The sequence below is a fragment of the Microcaecilia unicolor genome, chromosome 1, assembly GCF_901765095.1.
Source record: "Microcaecilia unicolor chromosome 1, aMicUni1.1, whole genome shotgun sequence".
Taxonomy (NCBI): Eukaryota; Metazoa; Chordata; class Amphibia; order Gymnophiona; family Siphonopidae; genus Microcaecilia; species Microcaecilia unicolor.
Window position 1 is genome coordinate 524,803,234 of NC_044031.1, and position 24,469 is coordinate 524,827,702.

Genomic DNA, 24,469 nt, shown 5'->3' on the forward strand with positions numbered 1-24,469 from the left:
TAGTAGCTGACATGCACTAATGCCAACACAGGTCACTCACTTTGAATGGGCTGTGTTGGCATTGCCGTACGGCTTAGTAAACAGGGGGGGGTTAATATTCTAACAATAAGTGCACTTCAAATAGCTTTCCATTGGCATTTATTTTGAATTGAACATTTTTTTTTTCAAAAAAGGCAAAATAATAAAAGGTTTAGGGCCCTGTTTACTAAGGTAAGCTAGCATTTTTAGCACATGCTAATGCTAGAGACACCCATAGGCATACATGGATATCTCTACCGTTAGTGTGCACTAATTTTTAGCATGCGCTAGAAACGCTAGCGCACCTACAGCATGGCTTAGTAAACAGGGCCCTAAGTGATTTATAAGTAATCTGATACATAATTTAAAAAATTTTTATATTTAAAAAAGTTTGATGATGTCAAATAGTCTATTCTATTCTGTGATTTCTATTCCGCCCGTGTCCTTTGGATTCAAGACAAATCACAAAAAAGAGATCCCTAACATATTTAGGGAGAAATTACAACCTATTTCAAGATAATTACACACACACAAACATTTAGCCTATTATTGAAAACAAATATGTCTTCAAATATTTATGAAATAATAAGAAGAAACAGATTTTACTTCTAATGGTATTTAATTCCAAATTTTTACACTCTGATAATCAAAAGAATGTTCTAGAACAGATTTATATTGAATTCTATGCACTGTAGGGCCCTTTTACTAAGCCGCGGCAAAAAGTGGCTTGTGGCAGTGCAAGTGCATCTTTTAGGCGTGCACCATGCCGGTTTTTACCGCATCCTAGAAAAAAAGGCCTTTTTTTAAGGGTTCCGGAAAATAGATATGCGGCAAAATAAAAACCAGCGCACATCCATTTTCAGCCTGAGACCTTACCACTATCCATTCACTTAGCAGTAAGGTCTCATGCGCTACCCGGGTGATAGGCATGCAACACGCATCCACTGCTGTTTTACTGCCAGGTAAGCACCACACAGTAGAAAATAGAAAATATTTTCTACCGCATGTTTTCGGCATGCTCCAAATTCAGAATTAACGACCAGGACACGCAGTAATGCTGATTTGCTGCACGCTGGCCCTTACGTGCCTTTGTAAAAGGGCCCCTGTGGGATATTTTAATTTTAAAGAAGTAGAAGTACGAGCCAAAGAATAATAGTGAGAAAGAAGTTGCATCCAAGAGAGAGCTAAAGAATTCATACCAAATAACAACATGAAGTAGAGCACTTTTGTTAAAAATAGCCCAACATGCCACATTTGGCCTATTGCAGGCTGCTTCAGGGGCAGCAACTGTCAATTGAACATCATCCAAAAATTAAATATGTCATAAATTAAAACTACAATTACAACAAGTAAAACATAAAAACTTCCATAAATAAGTGAACATAATTAAAATCATAAAAACATGCAAAGCCATAAGAATCATGCACTATATCAAAAAGTCACTTTGGGCTATTTTTAATACAAGTGCTCTACTTCATCTTCCATAATCCATTCTTTTCTTTTGCTACTACTGGCTGTGAATCTTACCTGCCTCTTTTGTGTTGAGACCTTCTGCCAATATGACATAAAAATATACAGGATGGTACTTAACAGTACACATACTTTTTGGCATATTATAAAGGGGCAGAGAAGGGAACATCCGGGGTTAATTTTGAAATCCCAGTTGGTACTTTTTGGTGTGGACTGGCACTTGTGGGAAAGTAGGTGCTAAGTATGTAGGTATGTTGTGTACCCACAATCCCTGCTGGTCTGCATTATCAAAGGGAAACTGCAGTGTGAAAATGGACTTGCACACCTGCAACCTCTATGGCTGTTTTCAAATTTTTCACTAAAAGATAAAGATGGTATCCTGTGGTGTATAAAAAAAGTCCAGTTGTTCTGTTTAATCAGTGAGATGTTGCTGTATCACTCTAATTTCCTGTGCAATTTTATCTGTGGCTAGTGCTTCCTTGAGAGTCAGGCATGATTTTTTTTTCCTTCAGACCCAAGAGGCCCAGATCCTAAAGCAATTGGCTGAAAAGAGAGAGCATGAACGAGAAGTCCTCCAAAAGGCTATGGAAGACAACAATACCTTCAGCAAAATGGCAGAGGAAAAACTGATACTGAAAATGGAACAGATCAAGGAAAACCGTGAGGCCTACTTAGCTGCTGTTATGGAGCGTCTCCAAGAGAAGGTAATATTGTGTTATTGCCCTTATCGTAACATGTAGAAAGAAAGGTATTCATGAAAAATAAGTAAATGCAAAAGAGGAATTAAGTACACCAAAGCCTCTTGGTGCAATAAAATGACCTAGCGTGATCCCTTCCATACCTCATCTTCTGACAGGCTCACTGTATCAAGACCTGAACTGTATGTATGTATTTATTTATTTATTTATTTATTACATTTGTATCCCACGCTTTCCCACTCATCGCAGGCTCAATGCGGTTTACATAGTAACAAGAGAATACAATCTGTAGTATCAGAATCAACAAAGGAGGTATGTGGTAGGACAAATGAACAAGGGGTAAATGGGATAAAAGAGGTATGAGAGAAAGGATAGGGATAGGTAAGAACGTAGAGCGATAAAGAAGAGGTAGGGGAAGAGTATGGAGGGTAAGAAGATTGGTAGGAGGTAATTTCTAAGTCATTGTTGTTAATGATAAGATGAACCGGAAATGGATGGGTTGCTTATGTTTGTTTATGGTAAAATTTATGACAACTTCTATTGTATGTCTAATGTTCAAATTTATTTAGCATAGCCAAGGGAATCATTTTATCACAATATGTTTAAACTTTGCCAAATTTTCAAAGCTGGATAATAGCTACTTCCACTTCAAAACCTACCCTAGGAAAACTATGCAGTCACATTTAGACCTAAAATATGGGGTGCACAATTTTTCTGAGTTAAAATAGACACAAATATTGAATTTTCAAATTAATAAGGGTAAATACAAACCCCTCCCCAAATCCAACCTTGGCAACACACCCTCAAACAACAGATATACCGGTGGTATGTGCATTAGTATATCTATACATAGTATTCCTAAGCCAGTTCCATAAAAATGTACTTGAATATAGAATGCTGAGAGATGGCCATTCCCAACCCAGTCCTTGGAGCACACCTAATCCCATTGGGTTTTTAGGATATCCACAATAAATATGCATGAGATAAATTTGCATGCACTGCCTCAATTGCATGCAAATCCAACTCATGAAGATTCATTGTGACTATCCTGAAACCTCAATGGGACAAGGTGTGCCCTGAGTACTGGGTTGCGAATGGCTAAAACGATATCTGGCTTATGGACTTTTCTTTTAGGAAATTACCAAACCTTTTTTAAAACCTGCTAACAAATTCCAGAGTTTAAAACCTGGCAACAAATTCCACAGTTTAATTACATATTAAGTGAAAAGGTGTGGTAGCCATGTTAGTCCACTTTTAAAGGTAATCAATAGAAATAAAACAAAATAAAACATGGAAAAGAAAATAAGATGATACCTTTTTTATTGGACATAACTTAATACATTTCTTGATTAGCTTTCGAAGGTTGCCCTTCTTCGTCAGATCGGAAATAAGCAAATGTTGGTAGATGACAGTATATATAAGTGAAACATCAAAGCATTTCAGTGACAGTCTAACAGGGTGGGGGTGGATAGTGAGAGACCAGGAGATATGCATGTACCTTTTCTAATTCCACTATATCTTTTTTGAGATGTGGTGACTAGAATTGAACACAATATTCGAGGTGCGGTCGCACCATGGACCGATACAAAGGCATTATAACGTCCTCACTTTTGTTTTCCATTCCTTTCCTAATAATACCTAACATACTGAGTAGAGGGTTTCAACCATTTTTTTTTTTGTTTGATTATACACTTTGGATGTTTTTCAGCGAGAAAAATGTATATAGCAAGAGTGGAACTCCCCTCCCCCGCCCTACCACCCACCTTCCACATATAGTTCCAACTTGTGCTCCCTCCACCCCCAGACTTCCAATCAATGCCCTCACTCTTCAAATACCCCCTAGACCCCCTAGCGGGCCTATCTCAAGCAATTCCTGATGGTCTAGTAGAACAGAGTAGGAGCGCTATCTTATGTAGCTCTTGGTTCAAAATGGTGCCTCTCAACCCCTAGTTGTGCAGTGGTCAAGCATCCCAGTGCTCCTGAACAGGATGACATTATTGTTCCAATAGTTCCAACATGAGCTTGAGCTGTGCTATTCAATTTGCACAATAATGAGGTGCTTTCTATCTCATTATTATGCAGCTTGTGGTGACTTAAACTGAGGTACATTATGGTAGAATAATGTAAGTTATTTTGTCATGTAGGCACATATTGGGTAAATTCTATAAATGGCACCTAAAAAAATTGGTGCCAAAAAGAAAACCTACTGAAGTGGTATTTTATATGCCACACCTAAAGTTTGGCACAGTTTATAGAATATACACTTAAGTGGAAAGTCATGGTGTAAATTTATTCACTGCCATTGCTACCAATGAAAATGTGGTGCAAATGCGCATGCCTAAATTTACATGCATCTCAAAGCCACGCCCTCATTCCACCCTAAAACACCCATAGCCCTCCCATTTATACACTTCCTTTTTTGGAACATGTGTAAATTTTAAGCATGGATCCTGCACCTAACCTTACACAGGTTGGTCCCAATTAAATCTAATTAGTGCCAATAAATGCTTGTTAAAAAGTCAATTATTGGCACTAATTGACCTGTTTAAATTGCACGTACATATCGGGAGCATGCCTAAATTTCATGCGCAATTTCTGGCCACCTTTACAGAATCAGGGGGGTTGTGCATTATTCCCTTAACACGCATTAGTAACTTCCCTTCTTAATGTTGTAGATATGAAAATACATAATTTAACCATTAGAATGCTGCTGTAGGCTTCTAGTTCTTGACTTTCCAAACTTTCCCCGGGAATCTCAGCCAGTCAGGCATTCAGGATATCAGCAATGAATATCCAGATGTGTTTCTTGAGTTGAACCAACTCCTGGCGACCACACGGTAAGGAACCCCGGACCCCTGCTTGTGGTTTTCAACAATGAATGCACATGAGGTAAGCTGCATGCACTACAGACCCAGCATATGCAACTGTATTGCCTGCGTATTCATCGTGGGTATCTTGAAGACCTAACTGGCTATAGCAGTGATTTTCAACCTTTTTCAACTCGCGGCACACTGACAAAGTGCAAAAATTGTCAAGGCACACCATCCATTTTTTAAGGATATATATTTTATCATTTAACAAAACGAGTGTTAAGATTGTGTTGAAAGTTCAATAATTACAGTTTTAATCCTTGTGTTACCTTTATAGTTGAATATTTTTATTGAAGACAAAAGTTGGCAAAAGGTCAACAATAAATCTCAAAGATAACAAAATTAGCCACAAATAACATGCATTCAAAAACAACAATTTTAAAAGTAAATACCTCCCACACACACACACACACTTCTAGTGGTGATCGCATCCCTTCACTGCATCCGATCTGTAGGTCTGTAGGCCTAAATTCCTTTATAATAGACTCGCACCAGGCACACGTCTATAGAACAACCCCTGTAATGACAAAGTAATGAGATCATACCAAATGGGCACAATCTGAATGTCACACAAATTTCACTGGTTAAAATTTGTGATGAGAACTAGCAAACTGGCACAAGAACACACACATCAAATCCAAGGACTCACTATAATTGCGCTGTTAACAATGTATGGCAAAGTTAAAGTAGATTTAGTATAAAAGTTCCATTAACTTCCTCGTGGTATCTGGGTACACAAATTGGGGAATTTAGCCTGTTTTTCCCTCACCTTTTTTCCTGTAGCGGTCAGTGGCTGCAGTTGGTAGCTGCGGCAGTATTGGTCAGCAATTCGGACAACCTGCTCATGCCAACCCAAGCCCCCTTTCTTATGCTTCCCATCTAAGCGGAAGCTGGAAGTTATGTCAGAGAGAAGACAATGGGGGTTGGCGCTAGCAGGCTGTCTGAATTGCTGCCCACTGCCAGCTACAGAGGAAATCTTATAATATCAGGTCGCAGGTTGGAGATGGGACAGTAGTGACATAAATTCCCGTGGCACACCTGGGGAGCAGCTGTGGCACACCAATGTGCCACGGCACACTGGTTGAAAAACACTGGGCTATAGGTTCCTCAGAACCTATGTTATAGAATTGCTCCATAAATGGTATTAAAAGCCCTGGGCAGTTGCAAATTAATGTTCACTGCACTGTCAGTGGAAGGACAGGATGCAGCAATGCTTGAGTGCAGACCTGTGTTTAAAGGCCGCAAAAATACTGAAAGAAAACTAGTAAAGATATTGGATAGAGATGATGGGTTTATTAGAATAACAAGTGTCATTGTGGTAGCTGGTCCGTGTTTGTGGAATTCTCTTCCTGTGGCCATGTGCCAGCTTTCTTCTGTGTCCCTGTTTAAGAAGCAGTTGAAAACCTGGTTGTTTTGTAAAGCATTTTCTTGAGGAGAGCGTTCTCAGGTTTCTGTTGGTCATTGGATATCTGTTTGTTTTCTTGCCATGTTTCACTGTAATGTTTTATCTGTTATTTTATGTAAATTTTATTGAACTAAGACTAGGGGGCATGCGATGAAGCTACAATGTAGTAAATTTAATATGAATCAGAGAAACTTTTTCTTCACTCAACGTGCAATTAAACTCTGGAATTCGTTGCCAGAGAATTGGTAAAGGCAGTTAGCTTAGTGGGGTTTAAAAAGGGTCTGGACGGCTTCCTAAAGGAAAAGTCCATAGATCATTATTAAATTGACATGGGAAATTCCTCTGCTTATTTCTGGGATAGGCATCATAAAATGTATTGAGCTTTTCAGGGATCTTGCCAGGTATTTGTGACCTGGATTGGCCACTGTTGGAAACTGGATTCTGAACTTGATGGACCTTTGGTCTGTCTCAGTGTGGCAATACTTATGTACTAATGTACTTATAGATGTTTGGACAGGCAGGCTATAAATGTATTCAATAAATAAATGCAAGTTTCCAGATCCTCTAAGGTCTTTTTCTCTAGCATTCTACTTAAGGATATTAGTAGTCCCTCTGGGTTGCATCTTGAAGATCAGCTGAAATTTACATTTGGCCTGGCATTTTTCACCTGAAACCAAAACTTTCTTCTATGTTGCCCCAGAACACAAATAGGCTACTGCCACTGCCATGCCCCTTGGGCCCTCACATAAATGTCCCCCCTCCCAGGCCCACCTATAGGCCATCACCAATGCCCCCCTCAATCACCTGGTGGTCTAGTGGCTAGTCAGGGCAGGAACAATTCTCAGTCACTCCTGTCAATCCTGTGTCCTCAGTTAAAAGGGCTGCCACTGGAGGTTACGGCAGCCATTTTGAGATTGTAACTGGCATAGGTAAGAGCAACTGTAGATCTCTCCTGCCCATGCCAGTTCTAATCTCAAAATGGCTGCTGGGACTTCCAGTAACAATCTCACAAGACTGTTGCTGGAAGTCGTGGCAGCAATTTTGAGTGAAGATATGGGATGGGCAGGAGTGACTAGGAATCGCTCCTGCTTCGACTAGCCACTAGACCACCAAATGTTAACGTAAGCCCAGGAAGGGGTGGCTGTGGTAGCCTTTGGGTGGGCCCAGGAGGGCAGTGATTGTAACAGTAGCAGCCTACGGGTGGGCCCGAGGAGGTGAATGGCAACAGCTGTGGAGGAGAAGTTGGAAGGAGGGAGTGGGAATTGTTCTTGGTCAGGGAGCTGGGCCAGTTTTGTTTCAGCTTTGGTTTTAGCCGAAACCAAGTGACAAATTTTGCCCGCAGATGAAACTGGAAAAAAATTTTTTTTTTTTACCATCCTCTAACCTGCATGTCTAAGCAAGCATAGTTAGGACTGCTTTTTGTATGGTCCTTTATGCCCGCTTAGCTATGCAGGCACCTGTCCTGAATATTTCCAGTATCTGCAGAACTGTCAGCTCCTCCCTGACTCTGCCCCTTTAAGCCCTGTGCAGCCCAGTTCCAAAATGGCCAGTTGGTGTCAATATTCATCATCCCTGCCCAATTAAGTGCGGACAAATATCAGCCATTAACTGGCCTCAAACAATACTAAGTAGGCAGGACTCATATGCGTATAAATTTAAGCCTGCCATTCATTTGCTTAGATCTATGAGCCTAGTGTTGAAACTCAGTGCTACGCTCCTAACTTCTTTTCCCCACCCCAAATCTGCCCCTGTTGCCACCCACTTTTTATGCTCTTAAACGTAGGAGTTTAGTGAAATTCTGAATACAAATTTAGGCACTCGGTCCTAGGAAAATTTAAAGAAGCCGATTTAGGAGCATAATTCAAAGTTAGGAGTATAAATCCTTTGAATATAAGTCCTGCTTCATCTGTTTGAAAATAGCATTGCAGATACCAAACGCACCTAACATGAACAGCTCTGACGGGGTTGGCACATCCAAGAGAGTGATTCCCTAGAGCGCTAAGATTCCAGAGATGGCACAAAAAGCAGTGGGAGGGTATTTTAAATTCCTTTCCCTGGAGGCCCTACCCCAGCATTCCCCTGCTAGCTCAGCCCCCATGGCCAGCAAGAAGGAGGGCACTTGCTAATTCACAATATGAGCTGCAAGACCCCATATCTGATATGGAAAGTAAATGACATCAAAACAAACTCAGGGCCCTGTTTACTAAGCCGCGGTGTAGGCGCGCAAACTTTTTAGCGCAGCTTAGTAAACAGGGCCCTTAATGGTGCTTAGATGGAACGCCAGTAATTGGAAAATAAGGCCAGAGCTGGGCAGACTTCTATGGTCTGTGCCTCGATTATGGCTAGGGCTAGGCATGTCTGGATGGGCTGTTGTAGGACTTTGATGGCAACTCTAGTAGTTGGGGAATAAGACCAGTGCCAGGCAGACTTCTACGGTCTGTGCCCGAAAACAGCAAGGACAGCTCAAGATCAAGTATGCGTATGTTAAACCCAAGCATCCGGTATGATGCAATATATCTTGACGGGCAAACTGGATGAACTGTACGGGTCTTTGCTGTTATTTACTATGTAACCTTACAGCTCATACCATGGAGCTGATGCATTATTAGGCTCCCTTTCTTCTGCTGGTACAGGGTAAGCTCTGGTGTAGGGCCTCTAGGAGAAGGAGGGAATATAAAACACCTGCCTTTTGCCTTTTTCCTGCCTCAGGTATCTTAGTTATATTCGATTGTCCTCCTTCTTCTGAAGCTGCTGGTAGGTAGGTTAATGAAGTCAGAAATTGTGGGAAGAAGAGAGGTTCACCAAAGGCACTACATATTCTTGGGATCTGAGTAAAACAAAGGGGTTCTTTTACTAAAGAGCCTAGGAATCTGGGTTTAGCGCATCGTAAAACGGGAATTTCACACATGCCATATTCAATACAGCAGTTTTTTAAAACGTTTTACTTTTTTTATGGCAGGCTGTGTGCTAATGTTGCAATTAGCACACAGTACCTGCAAAATGCTAATGCAGAAGCACTTAGCACCTTCTATTTAGGAGGCAAAGTGCTTCTGCATTATCCAGTTAGCCTGTGCTGATCAGAATGCGGTAGCTAAATAACACAAGGAGGTTTGGTAACAGGCAGTAGTGTGCTGGAGCGGGCTCACAAGAGCCGTTTGTTAAATTTTTAAGAATTTTGGGAGCCAGTTGTTAAAGTAGCCCCCCCCCCCCCTGGCTATTTTAACAACTGGCTCCAAAAATGTGGGCTTGGGCCCCCTTATGAATTCTCTTTTACTTTGCTGTTGGGGATGTTGAGCCCTGCCAGCCAAGTAAATAGACTGGTGCTGCTTCCCACTCCTTGTTTCCAGCTCTGATCAGCAAACTGGGACTTCTCATGCATGCGCAAGAAGTCCCAGCATGTTGCTCAGAGCCAGAAACAAGCAGCAAGGAATGGTAGTCCATTTATTGACTTCCAGCAAAGGTATGCCTAGCATGCCCACATTGGGGGGGGGGGGGGAAGAGGCATGCATTGTCCCCTACCCCAATTCAAATCGGCCCCCAAAATTGCATGGCTGGCCATGCTCGGAGAAAGAGCCCATTGTTAAAAACTTACCAGCACACACCTGGTAACAGGAGACAGAATGATGTCACGAGACTGAAGCTGGTCTCCACCCACTTCACCCAAGGAGGTTTTAATTCTTCCCAATGCAGCCACCACCATCTTGGTACACCCAAAACAATTAAATTGATAGGGTGACAAGCTCCACCTACTGGCTTTAGCCCACATAATGGGCCAGATAGGCTCCTGCCATCTCCTGTTATCAAACCTCCTTGAAATAACACTTCCATGCCCATTCCCCACCCATGGCATGCCACCTCCAAAAAATATTTTCAATTTAAAAAATGCGTGGGTAGCACATGGAAAAGAGTAAATTACCACAAAACGCTTTAACACATTTCGTGGTGTTTTTTCATGCATCAAGGGCCTCTTTTACAAAGTTGCTCTACCGATTCTCAGTGCAGCAAATGAGAGGAAGCCCATTCAATTCATATGGGCTTCTTCTCGTTTGCCGCATGGGAATTGCTAGCGCAGCTTTGTAAAATAAACCCTAAGCACGCTTTCGGGCTTAATGTCCTTTAGTAAGAAGTATCCAAAATGTCTTTTCAGTTCAGTACACACTGGACTAACATGCTCTGATGACATGGCACTAGGACTGCAGTTTAGCTATGCATTAGTCAAACATCACATGGTGATACTGTATGTACATTAGAAGGATTTGCTTTTGTCTGAAAAACTATATTATATGTTTTAAAAATACAGATCTGAGAATCTAAGAAACTCTGTGTAGGTCTGATGTACCCCTCTTTGCTGTTTTCAGGAGAGACATGCTGCAGAGGTCCGTAGAAACAAGGAGCTTCAGGTAGAACTCTCTGGCTGAGACAAAGCGATGGCTGATACAACACGTCTCCATCATTAGTAAACTCCCCTGCCTCTATTATTACGGATCATGCGATAGCAGTATGGAAAATGTATGACATGGTTAAAAAAAAAAAACAGGAACTCATGATGAATAAAAAAACAAAAATAAATTTTAAAAAATTAATAAATAAAACAATGTGGTCTCTGCAGAATGATTTGCTTGATGTTTTAAAAAAAATCTTGGATCTTATTTTGTAAATACTTACATTTTGTTAAAAAAATACAAGTATTGCATTATGCAAGTTATTTAATAATCTTATGTGTCCTGTAACAGGCTTTTGATGTTGTCTATTGCCACTCTGTTCAATTTGTTAAATTTGGTCTTTCAAAGCTTTCCCCATATCTGATTCCATTCCCTGCGCTTCACTCAAACAGAATCAATGAGGCCAGAAGAAGCAGTAGATTCATGGTGCTAGAGACCAATCATTTCTGCCCCTCTTCCTTCCACACCTCCTTCCTTCTGCCTTCCTTCTCCCCCCCCCCCCCCCCCCCCCCCCACCCCCCACCATACACACAAACTACCCACAATTCTTTATAAAATCTTGAAACTTTGTTAAATCAGTTACTAGATCTCAGGTGATGTGACCACACCCTGACGCTATTTCCTATTGTGTGTTCTTAAAAATGTACCGTCCTTACAACCTGGACTCCTCTGAATGAACCTGGGGCCAATTTGTGTATAATGCTTCCTTCCACTGCTTTTGGCCCATGGGCAACAAACATTAGAGTTCATAGAACTTTCAGTCAGGGAGATTCAAATACATTGATTCAGCTACAGGATTAACATAGATTGTTCCATGAGCTCAACACACAAAACTCAGAACAGTGCAGCACAGTCATAGATACTGGAACCGAAGTGGATGTAGTATGTTAGTTAAATTGGTTTCCTTGGCATATTCTAACAAAATCATATACATTTATGTTGTTACATGCAATACATAATGATATTCAGTGTCTTTTGTTTTGAACTTGGGACATGTGAGCTGGTTGTTGCCAAAATGAACACTGTTGACATTCACTGAAGTTGACCTTTAACCTTCAGGGGAAGGCTGCCCTGGATAATTTAAATAGATCTTGAACTATAAAAACTGAAACAGCATGGATCATAACATAGGGCACTCATGCCAAATGTGGAACCACTGCACAACCACAAAGTCTCAAACATTAGTTGCCATTTTGAAGTTGTCCCCACCCCCCTGGAGGTTGCTGCCTGCATAATCTACGTTAGTGCTATTTTCCTGTACGTCATTGTGAGCAAGCTGTGATTAATAAAGAATTGGGGTTCTGTGAACTGAAAAAGCTCTTGTCTGTTCTCTTGCTGCTTCATTTCTCACAGACCTACAAACATGTTGGGGACTAAGCCCTGTTACTTATCAGCAAGAAAAAATACATTCTGAACAAAATAGCAGAGCATAATATTCCAATGAGCAAACTAAAGAAAGAGAAATACATTTTTAAGAAGGACATAGTTTTAAAATCTATATACAACCCTGGTTTTGCACTCTTACAGAAATAAAAACCACTTCTGGGATCTCAAAGGCTTTACATCACACTTTGGGTTCCCAGCAGTGGCGTAGCCAAGGGTAGCCTTGGGTGGGCCCAGGCCCACCCACTTTGGGCTCAGGCCCACCCACTTTGGGCTCAGGCCCACCCAGTGCCAGCATAGCTATAATGTGACTGGAAGGGATCCCCAAGCCCCACCAGCCGAAAACCCCCAAGAACTGTCCCTCCTGCATACCTTGTAAATAGCAGATCTTCATCTGCAGTGAGCAGTGACTGTTGCATACTGCTCACACAGGCCCCATAGCCTTCGCTCTGATGTATTGTTGCCTAGGCAGAAATAGGAAGTTGCATCAGAGGGAAGGGTATGGAGCCAACATCAGCAGTGTGTATTAGTTGCTGCCCATTGCCAGTGAAAATCTGCTATTTAAAAGGTATGCAGGAGAGGGAGGATATTTGAGAGACCATATGGCATGCAGGTGAGAGGAGAGACCACATCATCTGTGGGATGAGGTGGGGTTCTTCTGCCCACCCATCTTGGGCCCAGGCCCACCCAAAATTGGGTGTCTGGCTACGCCCCTGGTTCCCAGGTACCTTCTCAACAGGTAAGGAAATAACTTTTTGAAGACCTTAAGCCTAAGTTCCTTTAATAGTTGTGCAAGAAAACCACAAAGGCATACTGGCGGGGGTTGTTCCAAAAGAAAACGTATACTGAAATATTTGAGCAATGTGAACAATATTAGAAAGTGTATGCTTTTTCTATAAACATCCTTACAGAATTTTTTAATATCAAAGACACAGCCTAAAACATTTTAAAGTTATTTAGCAGCAACACCAGGGCTTTCCCTGTAGTGCTACCTGAGTATAGTTGTTGATTCAATCCTCTAAACAGGAATTTAATTATTCTCCTGACTGGAAGTTGAACATGTCTTTCAATTTGGTGTGGTTTCTTTCTTGGAGAATCCTCTTTGCTCTTACTAGTAAGCTCTCCCTGACAACCATCCTTTGCTTCAGGTTGAAAATCCACCTCTTGAAACAGAAAAGGTAATCTCCACTTCAAACAACAAATCTCCTTTGTTTCTTCCCCACTCTAGGATCCTTCCAGAGCCCAGGTAGAGTCCCTCTCCTTGAAGGCCCAGCTATTCCATCCTTGAACCCCAGCCACCTTCTTTAGAAGAGAACTCAAGAATAGAGAACAGGGACCATTCTGGCTGCCCCTCACTACCTTTCTACCCTCATCTCCCCTTACGTTCCCGCCCGTAACCTCTGTTCACAGGACAAATCCCTCCTCTCTGTACCCTTCTCCACCACCGCCAACTCTAGGCTCCGCTCATTCTGCCTCACCTCACCCTATGCTTGGAACAACCTTCCTGAGCCCTTACGCCAAGCCCCCTCCCTGCCCATCTTCAAGTCTTTGCTTAAAACCCACCTCTTCAATGCTGCATTCGGCACCTAACTCTTACCTTTCAGTAAATCCAGACTGCCCCAATTTGACTGCCCCTATCGAACTCACCGTTCACTTGTCTTTTAGATTGTAAGCTCTTTGAGCAGGGACCGTCCCTCTTTGTTAAATTGTACAGCGCTGCGTAACCCTAGTAGCGCTTTAGAAATGTTAAGTAGTAAGTAGTAGTAGTACTACTGCTATAATGAACAGCTTGCCCACTGCAAGACACTTCCCATTTGTTCTGTAAAACCACTACACCACATCACTTTGTAAGTCTAACTGCTTTGAAAATATGCCTCCATGTGTATTATATCACTAGTAAGTGTCTATGGAAACACATGGAGGGGCATTTTCGATATGACGTCTAAATCTAACTTTGAACGTTTTACTAAATACATCCAAAATTCAAGTGGGGAATATAGCCATTTTCAAAACAGAAAAAAGTCTTTTTTTTTAAATAATATTTTTATTGATTTTCAATGCAAAGACATAACAGGAGCTAACACTTAGGCAACAAGATTTATTACACAAAATAATTTGAGAATCAAGAGAAGAGGGGGAAAAGTCTTTTTTTTTTATGAATATTTGCTAGATGTTTTTGTGCTCTGTGTGTTTATCTTTTGATCCATTTAAAAAAAATTAAAAAAGTCCAAGTGAAAATGCACAAAATCAAGCCATTGGGATGTAGGAGGAGCCAGTATTCTTAGTAGACTGGCCATACAGACATCCCGGGAGAGCAATGGGCTACCCTAGGGGCACAGTAGTGGACTTCAAATAAATGCTCCCAGATACACATCTCACCGTTGCTCCCATGTCTGCTGAGCCCCCCAAAACCCACTCCCCCCAACTGTAGACCACTACAATAGGCCTTATGGGTGAAGGGGGCACCTATATGTGGGTACAGTGGGTTTCTGGTGAGTTTTGGAGGGCTCACAGTTTCCACCACAAGTGTAACAGGTAGGGGGAGGTATGGGCCTGGGTCCACCTGTCTGCAGTGCACTCCATCCACCACTAGCCTACCCCAGGGATCTGTGTACTGCTCTAATGGACCCGAGTATAACATCTGATGCTGGTAAGTAATGTTTTTAATTACATTGTGGGAGGTAGGAGGGGATTAGTGACTGCTGGTCATTTAGGGCACTTTTTTGTGGCTATAAAACAGGTCTAGACCAAAATATCCAACTTATAGTCCTGGAAGTTTTTGTTTTGTTCCATTATGGCAGAAAAATGTCCAAGTCTTAAGAACATGCAGATCACACCCTTGACACACACCCTTGTGGTTTGAATGCACTTCTGATGGATTTCATAGAAAAATGTCTAATAATTGATTTCAAAAATACCGATTTGGACATTTTTGTGAGAAAAACATCCAAATGCAGATTTATGCCACTTTTTGGACGTTTTTCTCCTTTGAAAATGAGCCCTTTAGTCAATTAGTAGTAAGTCAGGGGGGGCCTTTCAATGCCTCCTTACATAAATAAAGGAAATAAATTTAGTTTTCTATAAGACCACAAAAAGATAAAGAACATAAAAATAGTTAACCTTATATCATTTAGCATAAATTAGGGCAATTTTATAACAGGGTACCTGGTTATAAAATTACCCTCACTAATGACAATAGCTATGTGGAGAGCGATGAGGATAAAACAAACGTGCTAAACAAATCCTTCACTTAGGTGTTCACAGAAGAAAATCCTGGAGAAGGACCATGGTCAGCTGTTGAGAATATATCTGTGAATGGAGCACATATAGCGCCATTCACAGAGGAAAACGTTTATAAACAGCTAGGCTACAAAGAGAGGGGTATAACCAGCAAAAGAAAGAAGGTGTTGATGCTCCTGTACAAGTCATTGGTGAGGCCCCACTTAAGAGTAGTGTGTTAAGTTTTGAGGCCTTATCTCGCTAAGGATGTAAAAAGACTTGAAACGGTTCAGAGAAAAGCAACTAAAATGGTAGGGGGTTTATGTAGCAAGACGTACATGGAGAGACGAGGGGCATAATGAAAAGGGGCGCTCAAGTTTTCCTAAGGACGTCCTCGCAGGACGTCCTGGCAAAGGGGCAGGGAAACCTGTAATATCGAAACAAGATGGACATCCATCTTTCGTTTCAATAATACGGTCGGGGATGCCCAAATCTTGACATTTAGGCCATCCCTAGAGATGGTCGTCCTTAGACTTGGTCGTTTCTGATTTTCGGCTATAATGGAAACTAAGGACGCCCATCTCAGAAATGACCAAATGCAAGCCCTTTGGTCGTGGGAGGAGCCAGCATTCATAGGGCACTGGTCCCCCTGACATGCCAGGACACCAACCGGGTACCCTAGGGGGCACTGCTGTGGACTTCAGAAAAAGCTCCCAGGTACATAGCTCCCTTACCTTGTGTGCTGAGCCCCCCAAAACCCACTACCCACCACTGTACACCATTACCATAGCCCTTACAGGTGAAGGGGGCACCTAGATGTGGGTACAGTGGGTTTTGGAGGGCTCATATTTACCACCACAAGTGTAACAGGTAGGGGGGGATGGGCCTGGGTCCGCCTGCCTGAAGTGCACTGCACCCACTAAAACTGTTCCAGGGACCTGCATACTGCTGCGATGGAGCTGAGTATGACATTTGAGGCTGGCATAGAGCTGGCACAAAATATTTTTAAACTATTTTTTTGAGGGTGGGAGGGGGTTAGTGACCACTGGGGAAGTAAGGGGAGGTCATCCCCGATTCCCTCCGGTGGTCATCTGGTCAGTTTGGGCACCTTTTCTTGGCTTGGTCATAACAAAAAAGGACCAAGTGAAGTTGTCCAAGTGCTCATCAGGGACGCCCTTTTTTTTCAATTATGGGTCAAGGATGCCCATGTGTTAGGCATGCTCAAGTCCCGCCTTTGCTATGCCTCCGACACGCCCCTGGGAACTTTGGTCGTCCCCGTGACGGAAAGCAGTCGGGAACGCCCAAAATCGGCTTTCGATTATGCCGATTTGGGCGACCCTGTGAGAAGGACGCCCATCTTCCGATGTCGAAAGATGAGTGTCCTTCTCTTTCGAAAATAAGCCTGTTACTGACCTAAACATGTATACCCTGGTGGAAAGGAGAAACAGGGGTGATACGATACAGACATTCAAATATTTGAAAGGTATTAATTTGCAAACAAACCTTTTCCAGAGACAGGAAGGTGGTAGAACCAGAGGGCATGAATTGAGGTTGAAAGGAGGCTGACTCAGGAATAATGTTAGGAAGTACTTTTTCACTGAGAGGGTGGTAGATACCTGGAATGCCCTCCCACGGGAGGTGGTAGAGATGAAAACGGTAATGGAATTCAAAAATGCGTAGGACAAACACAAATGAATTCTATTTAGAAGGATCAGATCCAAAGAAGCTTAGCGGAGATTAGGTAGGAAAGCTAGTGCTGGGCAGACTTCTATGGTCTGTGCCCTGATCGAGGCTGAATAGATTTGGATGGGCTGGAGTAGAGCTATTCAGGGCTTTGACAACAAATTCAGAAATTTTAGAACATGGCCAGTGCTGGGCAGACTTCTACGGTCTATGCCCTAAAAATGACAAATCAAGATCAGGTATACATATGATGTATCACTTCATACCATATGTAATGAGCTTTTGGGGCAGACTGGATGGACCATACAGGTCTTTATCTGCTGTCATCTACTATGTTACTAACGGTTTTAAAAGGACAAGTAGGTGCCTACTTAGGTGCCAGTGGTATCAGTGTGAACAATATACTTTTCTTGTACAATTGCAGGAACCAAGTCTGATTTCTAAGGAACTATTTCTCAAAAATATGATTCATTAAAAAATAGGGAGAAAAAGACCCCATAACTTCCCAAGCCCACACACCTTGCTGATTCAAATTCCAGCACTCAATAAATGTGGTTGGTCCATCTATAATCATGGGTCAAAAAACTCCCTCAAAAAAATAAACATTTAGCGGCTCTAAAACAATTTTTAATTTTATTCTACTATTCACATCCACTACATCGAGCAAAAAAAGTTTATAACTTAGCTTGATTTGCAATACACAGCTGACTTTCCATACGGCTGAGGTCCCTGATGGGGACCAATTTCGCGGCAGCTTCCTCTGGAGACTCAGCCAAGAAATGTCTAATGTTGTGCATTCATGTTGCTGTAAGCCAGTGTGTCCGTGCATAACACAGGTTTGCAAGGATTTATTTATTTATTTATTGCATTTGTATCCCACATTTTCCCACCTATTTGCAGGCTCAATGTGGCTTACATTGATCCGTCATGGCGATCGCCATTTCCGGCATGAGGAAATACAAGTTGGTAATGCATACATGTTCATAAGAGAAAGCAGATTATGGAGAGTTCATTATCAAGATCAGAGATATAGTGTTGCAGCTCTAACGTTAGATTGGCATATAGGCCAGAGACATATCACACAGCAGGATTGAATGAGGACTGTGAAAGGGACAGAGAGAGTATATCACGTGTGGACAGAGCATATATGATCCAACAGCACTTACAAAGTCACATCCCACCTCACCTAACCAAACACAAGTCCTCCCCACCACCACCACCATCACCACCTTCGGTCAGTGTATATATTTTTCCAACATGACGTTTCTGAGAATTCGAATAAGACAGCATCTTTGATCACATAAAATAATCTCTTTCTGAATCCATATGAATCAGAAACCCTTTGGATCTCTCATCACAAGGTCCCACTAATACAAATAAAGAATATTGTCCTTTCTGTAGGTGTTCTTTTTGATGACTCACTGTAATTCAACACTTACATATCCAAAATTATTCAGAAATCTGTCTAAAGGATAAAACTCTGAAAATGTTATTATATGCTCTTATCCTGAATCATTTGGACTATTGTAGGTCTCTACTCATAGGTCTACCCCTCTCCTCATACAAACCTATTCAACTTATACAAGTACAGCTGTTAAGTTGATTTATAGAGCTAAAAGGTTCGACCATGCTTTCCCATTTCTAGACGAGCAGCACTAGCTGCTGCTAAGTAAAGAATTTAATTTAAACTCCATATGCTTGTACATCAGGCTTGTTATTCAGGCTTGCTACATTACCTACCCTTTCTGCTCCAACATCCCTTATGCCCCTGCTCATTCACCAAGATCAGTGAATACCAGTGTTCTTGTGATCCCATCGTTTACTAGGGTCTAGTTGGACATCTCTCACTCCACAGCTTTCCCTAGCATTGCTCGTACTTTGTGGAACTCGCTACCAAAGGATATTCATACTGAACCCTCTAAGCAGAAATTTAAAGCAGTTCTAAAAACTGCCTGTTTTCTCAAGCTTTTATTTAATTTGGTTAAATTAACTTGTACTTTAACAGGTACCCCTCTCCCCCCTTGTCTGCCTCTCTGTCTGTGCCGTTGTTATATTTTGTGCTACTCATTTTTCGCTTGCCTCAGCTACTTAATGATTGAGTTACTACAGTCCACATCATTCTCTGTGTTCCATGTCTACCTGAGACTGTAAACCGCCTTGAAGAGTATGTGATGTGGCAGTATATCAAATTCTGAATGAATAAATTAAATTAAATGTGCCTCTGTCCTGCAGCACATGTAGCTCTACGTGAAGGAGGAGAGCAGGGACCCAGGACGCACTTCTTAGATGTCTGTCATCTGCCTAGTCCACTAGCATGCACTATACCCAGACATCCCTCCAAAAACATATACTAGGAAACATATCACAGGTCCAGACAAGAAGGTGACAAAGTGAGAATGGGGAAAAGGTTACCAATCTGCAAGGCAAACATACAATGAGTAGCAATACCCAGTCAAGGGGGAGGGAGAGAAGTTGTCAGTACAGTAGAGATGCAGGGGAGGACAGAAGAAGAAGGAGCACATATGCTCACTGGAAAAGTACATGTGAGCAAGGCATGGAAGCAACCCATCCCCCCCTCACACCACAGTACCCTCTGCCCCCATCATCATGTAAGTGGTATACATAGAGCACAACACGCTGAAGGCAATGGACTAGGAGATGCAGGTGGAAGGAATGTAGCAGAACAGGTTGCCATGTCAGTGCTCCATTCCTGTGCCACATCTGCTCCAATGAACCCCCAAAAGAAGGCACTTGAAGACTGAGGTTATGCACATGCTGTGGCAAGAAGCACTCCCTGTCATTACACAAAGTTCATGGTGAGCTCAAAAAGGTAACACAAAGAAACTTCTCTTCCCCTTGCTCCTTTTCTATGCAGATTGATGACCTGAAAAACAAGGCCATGTACCTACACCACAGAAGACCAGAATATCTCAAGAAAGAGTCCATGTCCAGATGTATGAAGAAGCATATCAAGCAGCTGAGTGTGCCTCCAGGTTCTGTAGATGGGTACTAGCTGCATTGTCACAAGAGATGGTCCAGCATGATGAGATTCTGGAGTAGAGGCTAAGGGGCATAAAGGAGCACACCAAGAGAAGAACACACTCTAGAGTACATGCTGGGTACCCTTATGGACCTGGCATTTTGCTTTGAACACACTGGCATCATTCAAATGCCCTACTCTCATGCCTTTTAGTCCAGCAATTGCCTGATATTCTGTCCTCCTTCCCCCAGTGATCCCTCTCCCATCTGAAAACATTTTATTTTATAATATTGAAAGACATTGCTAATTACAGTTGTTAAGTGTATTTTTTGCTAGCAAATAGTTCCCCACTTCCTCTGCTATGCCCACATGCATTCACACTAGTACACAGCCCCTACCCCAAAGCAGAAATGATGGAGAGAGATCTATGGGACATGAGCCAACCCAAGTGTACTGTAGGCCTGCCCTCTCCAAAGTGGTCATTCAAACCCATTATGCAACTCCTTTATAGAGCGTATATCTGTCCAGGTTCACATGACATGCATAGGGAGAGTGGCAAGGAAGCCAACCTCTGTACCCTCTTTGATGCTACCAATGCACAGCTAATAACCATCACTCCAGTTCAGAGACTGATGTTTCATGTGATGCATAACCCCAACAGCAGATACACTGCAGATTTTCCCAAGATGCAGGGTGGGGCTATGATATGTGAATACAGCAGCCCTATCACATGACACTAAAACATGAGTAGATGTATCTGTACTGTGAGTCCACTACATATATCGAGATTCAATAGTTCAAGACCAGTGCGTGAGAAGCTGCACTGGCTTCCTGTGAAGCACCAAATCGCTTTTAAAATTTGCACTCTGGTGCACAAAATCATCTACGGTGAAGCCCCTGCTTATATGGACACCCTAATTAATCTGCCACCTGGGAACTCTCACAAATCAGCTCATTCGTACCTAAACCTCCATTACCCAGTTTTTTGTGGCCTCAAGTATAAGACCACCTATGCATCCTCCTTCTCCTATCTCAGCACTCAATTGTGGAATGGGCTGCCTCAATTGGTCAAACTTACTCCTGATCACCCGACCTTCAAGAAGCGCCTCAAGACCTTCCCGTTTTGGTAGAGCATACGCTTCAAACCCACCTGGCATCTCTTCCTTCTGAATTCCAACTGTCGTAGCAACACATTGTTCACCACTACTCTTTCCCCTTTTCCCTCCTTAGTTATTTCCCTTTCTCTCTTACGACATTGGTTGTTTGTTTGCTGAATTGATGTATGTTTTTATAGACTGTTGTACGCCACATTGAGCCTGCCCATGGGTGGGAATATTGTGGGATATAAATGCTATAAATAAATAAATATGACTTACGTAAGGCCTGACCATTGCACGATTATCACCCCAGCATTCACCACAGCCCCTGATATCCCATCTTGCCCATATATAGGTCATGTGAATCGAGTTCTACACTAACTGCCACAGAACAAACTCCCATCCCCAACCATCTAGACCTATAGACACACTAATCACATTGCTGTTACCAAAAGGAGATTTTTTAATTGGCAGTGAAAAAGTGAGTAACCATTACATGGCTGTGTTCAAAGATATAAATGGTATAAATATTTGATACAGAGAACATACATAACAGTGAGCACATGAAAGAGTCTATCTCCACAGAGAACAGAAAGTGGGAGAGCGACCAAGGATATCAGAGACTGGAGGATGTTCTTAAAATGAAAGTTTATTAAGAGTTTCGAAGACTCCTTAAAACATCCTCCAGTCTCTGATATCCTTGGTCGCTCTCCCACTTTCTGTTCTCTGTTGTCTTTACCGTGGGGCGTTTGAGTTCTCCGCTTGCCAGCGGATTTTCTCTCAGAGTCCATCTCCACAGCATCCCCACATAGGGCCACAGAGAGACAGAGCTGGGCCCAGAGCAGAGCTGCCACCCTTGCCACCCCTCCTCCAGGACCACCGCCGCTCCCTGCTCCCCTTACCTTCCTGCATCTTCTCTTCTCCTCCATTGGTCTGTCACTCTCACTGATCTTGTGTGCCAGGACCCAGGTTATTGCATTAATGCAATCACCTGGGTCCTAACACTCATGAGCAGGAGAGAGACAGACCCTGGCGCCAGGCACCCCTGGGAGGCCAGGCCTGGGGAATCTTGCCACCCCTGCCCCCCCCTTCTCAGCGACCCTGTCCTCACATCTACTGAAATGAAATAGGCAAATAATATGGGTTCCATAAATGCAGTGAACACTACCTGCTGTATATTGTTTATGAACCACCTTCAATTGGCACCCACTCTAATCATCAGCCTTTGTTTGGATGGGGGTAAACCACATATGTTATATCTCAAACAGCCCAGTGCTGGATATACACATTAGATACTCTATCTCCCATGGGTATGAACAGCAAACTCAATTGGGGTTCTTTGTTCTGATGTCCTGATTCCTGTTAACACTGATTGTAGACTTTTTAAATTGATTGGCTAGGGACCGTGCTTAAGTTATTTAATTGACATCACTGAGCCGCCATGTTTAAAGAGTCGTTGCTTCATGGTGTGCTTAACGGTAAGTGATTTTGACTATTTTTTGAGCAGTGTTTCTTAAACGCCATATTAATATTATTTTTGCCTTTTGCAGTGCACCGGACCCTGACACAGCTGTTGTGAAACATGCTGTGTGTGTCGGCCAATGGTCCAACTTTTTGAATACGATAAGCTAAGAATAAATTGCTTTATGTTTTGAATTAAGACAAATTAACTAAATTTAACATATATTTAAAAATTCCAAAGTCACAATAGACCAGTGAGGAGGCAAGGCGAGTTAAGAACATTTTCCGGCTCCTATGAAAATATTTGCCACTGAGGTCTATCACTTTGCACACTGAATACTGCTCTTTTAAGTATTTAGAAGATATAAACTGAAGGGACATTGGGCTGTTTGAAATATAAGATATATTTTTATGAGCAACCCTAGATAAGCAAGCATATTCCTTAACAGCCATGGGATGGAAGTCTGTACAATGCACATAGGTCCTGTGATATAGTTTTCCCACCACCACGACATATGTGACCTGCTGAGCAAAATGGTACCAAATGTGGGGTATGTGACTTATTTATACCACAAGATAGAGGGATATCCATTGCATAATCCTGCCACATTTCAGAAGCCTCAGGTATAAATTAATTACATCTTTAAAAAAATAGAAACATTTATCCATAAAAAAAGTAATTAACTCCAGAAACATTCATTTTTGCATTTTTTTAAGCTGTAGAACATGAAAAACATCAAAGCCGTGAAATAAATTGCATAGTCCTATTTCTACTGACCCTAGAGTACATAAAACTTTCAAAAATGAAAGTTGCCCAAATTTACCCCTCCAAAATTTTATAGCTTTTATCTCTGTTATTTGTAGCCTCACTTTTGGTACCTTTTTGTTCAGTGGGTCACATATTTGATTTGAATTGAGTTGATTTAATTACTTAATAATCATCACAGTCAGTAACTGACAATATGGCTATAATCCAGCAAAGACATTCTTGAATATCCATATTTTGAGAATCTTAAGAAACCCAAGGTTGCTTGTTAAATTGCTCTTCTGCAGCTAAATGTAACAAACGGTTCTGTTTCTTCTGGAAGTTAATTTCACTACTTGGAGCGAAGAAAGCTGTAATAAACAACTCTGAGATGAACGCAGCAATCGAAAGTACTGTTGCTTGGATAGCTTGTCCCTTAAATACACTTCCAGATAAAAGCCTTAAACACCAAACACAGCATCTTAAATGTAATTCTAGCTGAAATTGATAGCCAATGCAATCCTTCCAAAACAGGTGTTATATGACCAAACTTCTTGCCATCTGTCATCAAATGAGCTGCTGTGTTCTGAACCAATTGAAGTCTCTTAAGACCAGGTTTTGCAAGCCCTTAATATAATGAATTACATTAATCAAGCAGTTGTCAGAGCCAATAAATGCTATTTAAGTTGGTTCCCAACAGACTTCGGTAGTGTATCCCACAAACAATAACATATAACACCACTTTTCTATCGACACACATGCCATTCCTGGGAAGACATCCAAGTATAAGTAGTGCCATAAGGTCACAGACTTCACACTCAGTTGACATATCCTTGAGGTCCCGATCCTATGTATGGTAACTAAATCCTTGCCTACATGGCAGAACAGCCCACTTTATGTGTGCAAGGTCCCTTGTCCAATGCCATGATACCACCCCATCCATAAACCAAACCCTCCACGCTCCTAAATTTGTGCTCCTATGAAATCTATGTGAAAGG

General features: G+C 41.9%; 1 protein-coding gene across 4 annotated transcripts in view; it reads left to right on the forward strand.

Annotated features, from left to right (window-relative positions):
- The window catches only part of STMN2 (stathmin 2), a 300,139-nt gene extending 288,746 nt beyond the window's left edge, over positions 1 to 11,393 (forward strand). For all 4 annotated transcript variants that reach the window (XM_030215819.1, XM_030215837.1, XM_030215829.1 and 1 more), the window contains 2 exons: positions 2,001 to 2,192; positions 10,820 to 11,393. In XM_030215819.1, the coding sequence (XP_030071679.1) occupies positions 2,001 to 2,192; positions 10,820 to 10,879 (252 nt within the window). In that variant the 3' untranslated portion in view covers positions 10,880 to 11,393. The remainder of the gene's footprint in view (positions 1 to 2,000; positions 2,193 to 10,819) is intronic.
- The last annotated feature ends 13,076 nt before the right edge of the window (positions 11,394 to 24,469 follow it).